At 45.8% G+C, this 9,084-nt stretch overlaps 1 protein-coding gene across 1 annotated transcript; it reads right to left on the bottom strand.

The window, feature by feature from the left end:
* Window positions 1-1,939: 1,939 nt before the first annotated feature.
* Window positions 1,940-8,087, bottom strand: LOC129327587 (uncharacterized). Its single transcript, XM_054976341.1, has 2 exons — window positions 7,470-8,087; window positions 1,940-2,653 (listed from the first exon to the last, which is right to left on the bottom strand). Exons 1-2 carry the CDS (start codon window positions 8,085-8,087, stop codon window positions 1,940-1,942), a joined length of 1,332 nt encoding a protein of 443 aa, XP_054832316.1.
* Window positions 8,088-9,084: the final 997 nt, after the last annotated feature.

The raw sequence follows: 9,084 nt of genomic DNA, 5'->3' as shown, positions 1-9,084 counted from the left end.
CTTAGACTGGAGCTACTCTCCATAGGATTGCACAGTCAGTCTTTTACATGGGGGATACAATTGTAGATCTGCACTTGCCACGTTCAACATTGTTGCCTTTCTTGCAGAAAGGAAAAGGTTTTCACACCACTGGAGCAGCGAAAAGGGCTATCTAAGCTGGCCTCTGTCTGGAGACCAGGGGGGGGGGCAATGGCTATGTGACAATTTTTGCAAAGGGTGATTATAACTACAAATAACTCCCCTCTTGTGCGTGGTGACCCAAGGTTTTTTACTGAAGGGGAAGATGATGTCTCCATGTTTAAACCACCAGTTCTGCTTGGATGAATGGGCAGGAACCAAGGAAAAACTCCCCCCCCCTTATGAATCTAAGGCGAAGTCTGCCAAAACGTTGGGAGACTTTGATTTCAGAATAACCACGCACACCATCCAAGTGCTTCATTTTGGATTTACCGGCATGCCGCCTCTCCAACCAGGAAGGCCTGCCCGCTGCATCCCAGAGACGCAGCATTGTTCTAAAGTGAGGGGGTCTGCCACTTCGCCTGGGGACCCCCTGCCAGGCCTCCAGCGCGTCATAAAATGTCCCCTTCACCCTTTTAAACTTGGAACTGCACTGTGTCGAGGTCCTCCGATATCCCCTTTCTGCAAGTTTTCTTGCGACGCTTAAAAATATGGCCCTCGTGGGAAGGTGGGTGCTGTTCATTAATTGTTCCACCTCTCCGCTTCCCGAGACGACGTTCAGCAGGCACTCGACCTCCCGATCGCTCCAGAAAGCTCCGCGTCGTCTAGGTGGCATTGTGCTTTTGGGCTCGCAATGACAACTCTAAAAACACGTTTGCACAGAGCATGCTCAGTAGGCGCTTGAGCGGGAGGGAGAGGTCACGGGATCTAAATCTTGCAAACTAAGTTGAAACATATTTTTATAAAAACACTTACTAACACTTTCTAAATTGGAAGGCACACAATCGCATCGGACACTTGCAGGGAACAATATACATATTTTTTTTTTACAGTGTCATCTCGTAATTTCGACTTGATGTTTTGAAAATCATGGACGGGGAGACAGGTGGCAGGCCACTTTCGGTGCCCACCGGGGGGGGTTGGTTGTTGGATACAGTTGTTAATAGACGCACAGAGGATTAGACACTCCCCTCGAAAAAGTTCTATTCCTAACCGAGGATTTTCCCTTGACGCTGTCTGTGCATGAAAATAGTCATTGCCTTCTCCTATGCCAGCGCGCGGAATGGGCTCCTATTTTCGGAACTCGGTGCCACCATGTGCCATAACCAGAGGTCACGGAGACCGCTAATATGCCAAACCATAGCTGGGGTTGTTTTTTTTATATGATGACATAGCATTGTGGCTTGCTTCTGCCATTCTACTACTTAAACTTTGCAGGCACGTGTGGCCACTTTTTACAGTTTAGGGGAACAGTCTTTAGTTTGGTGGGTTGGGGACTTCCTCCCGCACCCGTCCCTCATATCAATCCCAGGCTGGTCAGCAGTGCTAGACCCATATTTACACTGCCAGACACACCCCACCCACTAAGTTAAGCTGTACAAGAATGCCTCTTTTGTATTTAACAGCAGAGGTGTCACTGGACAAAGGATAGCGAGAAATGACTCTTATTTACTTGAAATTTCTTTCCTTGTGCCAAAGGAGAAAAGTTTCCGCTTCTAGCGTTCTCCGTCCTTGGCCATCACATCTTCGACTAAAGGTTCTTCTATTCTCCTTCCCACCCTTCCATCAGAGAATACACACCAACGCAACAAGCATGTGTAACAACACATTACAACATTTATTAACATGAGTCGTGATGAAATTTTCCGATAAGACGGAAACCAGTGAAAAAACACACACTTCAAGGCAAAAAGATTTATAGGTGTGCTGAAGTAAGAGCATACACATTTTTACTGTCTAGGAAAAAACAGAGATAGCACCGCTACCGGGGCCTCGTCTGCAACTCCATGAATGCTGCCAGTGCATCTCTAACCTTCTTTCCCCCTTCAAGCAAAGTCTTGCTGTTGCCCTGCACCTCTACCCCCTCGTCAGGCAAAAGGATGGGCAATGGATCTCGCAGTTCCCCAAGGCAATGCTGCCCACGCTCCTCACAAATATTGTGAAGTATCACACAAGCAGTTATGATGGATACCAGGTTCTCCTCCCTGGCCTTCAGTCTTTGAAGAAGACACTGCCAGCGACCCTTCAATCGACCGAAACTTTTCTCAACCTGATTTCTGCATCTAGAGAGGCAGCGATCAAAATTCTGCTCTCGGCTGGACACAGCCAGCTTCCCATAAGGCTTCATCAGCCAGGGGCGCATGGGGTAGGCTCCGTCTGAGAGAATAAGCGGTGGCACAGAAACCCCATTAATGTTCAAGGTTGGGTTCCCTGGGACGAAACTGCCATTGTCCATGGCCGCACAAATGCATGAGTTTTTGAAAACAAAAGCATCGTGGTTCTTGCCGCTCCAACCGATTTCAACATCCAAGAATCTCCCAGTATGGTCCACTGTTCCCTGCAGCAGCATTGATGAAAAATTTTTCCTGTTGCCGTACTGCTCGGGGCTTCCACCAGGAGCACTAATCGGAATGTGTGTTCCGTCAATTGCCCCTATGCAGTGCGGGAATCCCATGGCTGCAAATCCATCCATTATCTGAAATGAAAAAGATAGTTTGGTATAGGGGCATCTAGACCCTAGAATGACAATCCCCGACATGACATCCCCTTTTTTTCAATGTATTGTCGAAGGCTTTCACGGCCGGAGAACGATGGTTGTTGTGGGTTTTCCGGGCTGTATTGCCGTGGTCTTGGCATTGTAGTTCCTGACGTTTCGCCAGCAGCTGTGGCTGGCATCTTCAGAGGTGTAGCACCAAAAGACAGAGATCTCTCAGTGTCACAGTGTGGAAAAGGTGTAGGTCATTTGTATCTACTCAGGAGGGGTGGGGTTGAGCTGAGTCATCCTGTAAGAGTTTCCCAGGGTGTGGAATGCTAATGGCGGGAGGCTTCACTGTGTCCTGAGGAGGTTCTTTTGCATATGGATTGGTACTTGATGTGCTAATCTTCTCTGCAGGGCTATTGTCGGGGATAGAATGTTTTGTTAGCCTGGTGTTTTTCAGAACTGGAAACCATGCTCTGTTCATTCTTAAGGTTTCTTCTTTCCTGTTGAAGTTTTGCTTATGCTTGTGACTATCTGCCTTCTGGTCAGAAGTCCTGGATGTGTGCTCGCTGCAAGGAGCTCCTGGTTCTCAGGGAACGAGTACGTACCCTTGAGGCCAAGGTGGCTGACCTGGAGAAGCGGAGACAGTTAGATAGGCACGAGGACAAGATTCTCAGGGACAGGATAGATGTGTCCCACTCTAAAAATGGCAGCGTTCTTGTTGTCAAGGAGAATGAGGATCTTGTGGAATCAGGGCACCGTACTGAGGATAAGGGGAACATGCCCTCAGAAGGGACCTCTTCTTCAGTTGGTGAGCAGGTTTCCTTTCGCATCAAGGAACCATCCCTGGGTGGGGCGGGAGGGAGGCTCTTGGTAGTTGGTGATTCGATCCTTAGACAAGTAGATAGCTGGGTGGCACAACCGCGTTCTGACCGTATGGTGACTTGCCTGCCTGGTACGAAGGTAGCGGACATTATGCGTGTTATAGATAGGCTGGTAGATAGTGCTGGGGAAGAGTCAGCGGTCGTGGTCCATGTTGGAACCAACGATGTTGGGAAATGCAGTCGTGAGGTCTTGGAACAAAAATTTAGGCTGTTAGGCAGGAGACTCAAGGCCAGGACCTCCAAGGTAGCCTTCTCAGAAGTGCTACCTGTTCCACGCGCAGGGCCAGAGAGACAAACGCAGATCAGGAGTCTCAATGCGTGGATGAGACGATGGTGTAGGGAGGAAGGGTTCAAGTTTGTTAGGCACTGGGATTCTTTTTGGGACAAGCGGGAGCTGTACAAGAGAGACGGTCTCCACTTGTCCCGAGAAGGAACCCGGCTGCTGGCACTTAAAATCAAAAAGGTGGCAGAGCAGTTTTTAAACTAAATGCTAGGGGAAAGCCGACAAGAGATAAAGTGTGTCTGGTTCAGGATGGTTCATCTCAGAGAGATGAAGGGCTAGGTATAACATTTCTACAGGGAGATAGATTAGAGTTGTCAACTGAGATGGAGACAAACAGTGCAGATGACCTAACTACATCTCGAGGCAAAGTGTGCCGGGGAAGTTACAGGTGTTTATATACAAATGCTAGAAGTGTCCGAGGTAAAATTGGGGAGCTGGAATGTTTAGTGTTGGGCGAATCCATAGACATTGTGGGCATAACAGAAACTTGGTGGGATGAGGAAAATCAGTGGGACACGGTGATTCCTGGATATAAATTATATCGGAAGGATAGGGAGGGAAGGGTTGGTGGTGGGGTGGCTCTATATGTCAGAGAAGGTATACATTCCAGTAAGATTGAGAAGGTAACTGAATTAGATTCGCTTCTGGAAATGCTATGGGTTGAAATTACGGGCCCAAATGGAAACTTAACTGTGGGAGTTTGTTATCGCCCTCCAGATCAGAAAATAGAGGAGGATTATAAAATGATGACAGGATTAAAGATGGCTGCTAAACAAAAAAACTGTGTTGTAATGGGTGATTTAAACTACCCACACATTGACTGGGCCAATGGGTGTTCGAATCGGGGGAGAGAAAGTGAGTTTCTAGACTGTCTCAATGACTGTGCTATGGAACAGATGGTTACAGAACCTACTAGGGGAGAGGTGATCCTGGATTTGGTCCTCAGTAATGCTGAAGACCTGGTGAGAGATGTAAATGTGATTGCACCACTTGGGAACAGTGACCATAATGTTATTGAGTACAACATATGTATAAATAGGAAATTGCCTAATAAGACCAACACAGCCATGTTTAACTTCAAAAGGGGTAACTTTTGAGGGGGTACGTGAAGAAGAAACTGAAAGGGAAAGTAAAAAAGGTCAAAACACTTGGGGAATCTTGGAGACTATTTAAAACTACAATCCTGGAAGCTCAAATTAAATATATACCGCTGGTTAGGAAAGGCACAAATAGGTTTAGGAAAAGGCCAGCATGGTTAACAAGCAATGTAATAGAAGCTGTAAAAGGTAAAAAGGATTCTTTTAGGCAGTGGAAAACTAGTCGGAGTGAGGTTGATAAAAAGGAGCATAAGCTGTGGCAAAAAAAGTGCAAGTCTGTGATCAGACAGGCAAAAAGGGAAGATGAGGAGCATATTGCAAAGAACATAAAGAAAAACAATAAACAATTCTTTAAATATATTAGAAGTAGGAAACCAGCTAGGGAGGCAGTGGGGCCCTTGGATGACCAAGGCGTAAAAGGATTACTAAAGGGTGATAGGGAAATGGCCGAGAAGCTGAATGCGTTCTTTGCTTCAGTCTTCACTGTGGAAGATAAGAAGTGCATGCCCACTCCGGAAGCACTGACTTTGGGAGGGGTTTTGAAAGACCTGAGTCACATTGAGGTGACGAGAGAGGAGGTTATGCGACTGCTAGATAATTTAAAAACTGATAAATCACCGGGCCCAGATGGCATACATCCAAGAGTTCTGAAAGAACTCAAGTGTGAACTTGTAGATCTCCTCACAAAAATATGTAATCTGTCATTAAACTCTGCATCTGTTCCTGAGGACTGGAAGGTAGCTAATGTTGTCCCCATCTTTAAAAAAGGTTCCAGGGGAGATCCGGGAAATTACAGGCCAGTCAGCCTGACGTCAATACCGGGTAAGTTGGTGGAAACTATTATCAAAAATAAAATTAGTGGGCACATTGATGACCAAAAGCTGATGAGGAAAACTCAGCATGGGTTCTGTAAGGGAAGATCTTGTCTCACCAATCTGTTAGAGTTCTTTGAGGGAGTGAACAAACAAGTGGACAAGGGAGACCCGATAGATATTGTTTATCTTGACTTCCAGAAAGCTTTTGACAAAGTTCCTCATCAAAGGCTCCTAAGTAAGCTCAGTAGCTATGGGATAAGGGGCCAAGTCCTCTTGTGGATCGAAAACTGGCTAATTAATAGGAAACAGAGAGTGAGTATAAACGGGCACTTCTCACAGTGGAGGGTGGTGAGCAGTGGGGTGCCACAGGGGTCGGTATTGGGTCCAATGCTTTTTAACTTGTTTATTAATGATTTGGAATTGGGATTAAGCAGTGAAGTGGCTAAATTTGCAGATGACACGAAATTGTTCAGGGTGGTGAAAGCCAGAGAGGATTGTGAGGCACTCCAAAGGGATCTGTCGAGGCTAGAAGAGTGGGCATCCATGTGGCAAATGAGGTTCAATGTAGCCAAGTGCAAAGTAATGCACATTGGAACCAAAAATCCAAAATATAAATACAAGTTGATGGGGTCTGAACTGGCGGAGACTGACCAAGAGAGAGATCTTGGAGTCATGATAGATAACTCACTAAAAACGTCAGCACAGTGTGCGACTGCCATAAAAAAAGCTAATGCTATGCTAGGGGTTATTAGGAAAGGGATTGAAAACAAATCAGCCGGTATCATAATGCCTCTGTATAAATCGATGGTGAGGCCTCATTTGGAGTACTGTGTACAGTTCTGGTCGCCACACCTTAAAAAAGATATCATAGCACTGGAAAAAGTACAGAGAAGGGCAACTAAAATGATTAAAGGGTTGGAACACTTTCCCTATGAGGAAAGACTGAGGCGCTTGGGGCTCTTTAGCCTGGAGAAAAGACGACTGAGGGGAGACATGATAGAGGTTTACAAGATAATGCACGGGTTAGAGAAGGTAGAGAAAGATGTGTTTTTCTCCCTTTCTCACAATACAAGAACTCGTGGGCACTCTATGAAATTATTGAGCAGTCGGGTTAGAACAGATAGAAGAAAATACTACTTTACACAAAGGGTGATAAACACATGGAATTCGTTGCCACAGGAGGTGGTGGCAGCTACAAGCATTGCCAGCTTCAAGAGGGGACTGGACAAATATATGGAGCAGAGGTCCATCAGTGGCTATTAGCCACAGGAGATAGATGGTATTCTCTTTGTGGGGAGGTGGTGCTCTGTCGTCTTGATGCTGGAAGGAAGGCAGTGGGAGGGCTTCTGGTGTCCTAGCCTCACTGACAGTCCTTTAGATGGCACTGGATTTCTAGCCACTGTGTGTGACAGAATGTTGGACTGGATGGGCCACTGGCCTGATCCAACATGGCTTTGCTTATGTTCTTATGTTCTTATGTGAATTTCAATGGCTTCCCTGTACAGTCTGACAAAGTAGTTGGAAGTGTTGTCCAGTATTTTGGTGTCCTGGAATAAGATACTGTGCCCTGTTTGCGTTAGGCTTTTTTTCAATTTGCAAAAGTACAAGAGAAATGTGGAAATAACAATTTAACCTCGGGAAAAAATCGTTTACGGCACAAGAATTTTTTGTCATCTTGTTTAATTGTCGCCATAGTACTAAAAATGTGCCAAATAAAAGGGGGGGGGAACCTACCTTGCCGAACTCCGATCCAAGGCACACAGTCTTTGAGAGAAGTTCTGCTTCCATTGCCGCGCAGACGGCCAAAACTGAGGTTGCAACCGTGGATGCCCCCAAACCGAACTGGTCGCCTACCACCCGGTAACAGGATCCCGTTGCTAAAAACCAAATGGTCACCGCCACGCGCTGCTCCGGTGACACGGCTTCCCTCATGTTTGTGTCCTGACACTGAAGTCGATGGTGGAGGACACCAACCAGGTCCCTAAAGGTTGCCCTGTCCATGCGAAAGCCCTCCAGCCATTGCCCGTCGTCCCAGGTGGTCAGAACAATTCTCTCCCACCAATCAGTACTGCGCTCTCGTGCCCAAAATCTTCTGAGCACATGCATGCTGGCCAGGGATTGCCAACGTGCGCAGATCCGTCTTCTTCTTCCCTTTCCACTGGTGATGGTAGATAGTGGAGGTTTTGCAGAGGAGAACAGTCTGGAGGCCACCCTTCTCCTCCGCTGCAGGGATCTCAGATGTGCATGGCACAGTGTGAGCGTGCACTGCACCATGAAAACAACCATCTGTGCCATCTGAAGAAGAAGTTCTCGATTCGGAGCCATGGAAGAGTCTTCAGCGATGGGGATCATGTCAGACAGGGAGGTTTCGGCGGGCAAAGGACTATTTATGTTATTTCAAATTTGGAAAAGTAAAAGGGTCAACCTATGTTCTGGACACTCCATGGGCGGGAAAAAAGGGCAACCTATCGGTGTCTTTCTGGGTTGGGCTACCGGCATGCTTGTCTAATATCATTCCGTTATAGCGTAATAAAACGCAATATAAAAAAAATTTTTTAAAGGAGGAGGAGCCGCGTCTGCGCCCATAGGAGAGAACGGAACAGTGCGCTTGCGTGTGGACAGCTAGGAGCGCAAACAGCCATTAGGTGACCCAAAGAAATGTTACTGTTCCGATAACAGGTAGGACGCTATATGCTGTAAATTTAACGGGACAGATGCCCGTGTGACGATGGCCCATGTTTCAATCAGCTTTTCCCTGGAAGCCAAGGATGTTTGTTGGTATAGCAGTGAAAACAGGGAGAAGATGAATCTGACCTCATAGAATCATAGAGTTGGAAGGGGCCATACAGACCATCTAGTCCAACCCCCTGCCCAGTGCAGGATCAGCCTAAAGCATCTGTTGAAACTCTGTCAATTTCTTTTTTTTTTAAAATAAACTTTTTATTAACTTTAAAAAACAACATACAATGCGTAAACAGGAAAACAAATTACACAATATTAAAGTCAACTATAATACAAGAAAAAACATATAGCTTATAATATACTACCAGTTTTCAAATATAATATTAGCAAAGGAAAAAGAAAATTTGCTTAGAGAATTGCAATATACCTAAGCAGAGAAGGAGGTTCTTTACAGTTTGTATGGAACCTAACATATTGCTCAGAAACACCATGAGACAAACAATAAATGCTTTGGAGGGTGTATATCATTGGTTAATAAGTAGTCAAAGAAAGGGAGCCATTTTGTCATAAAATCAGTTTCTTTTGGAAAATGCTGAGATATATAAATAGAATCATAAACTTTCTCCTGGATATAATAATCCCAGACTCTGGAAAACCAACTGTCGAT

This window comes from Eublepharis macularius, chromosome 4, assembly GCF_028583425.1.
Source record: "Eublepharis macularius isolate TG4126 chromosome 4, MPM_Emac_v1.0, whole genome shotgun sequence".
In the NCBI taxonomy this organism is placed as follows: domain Eukaryota; kingdom Metazoa; phylum Chordata; class Lepidosauria; order Squamata; family Eublepharidae; genus Eublepharis; species Eublepharis macularius.
Note: the sequence above shows the minus strand (reverse complement) of the source record. Positions and strands in the feature narration are given on the sequence as shown.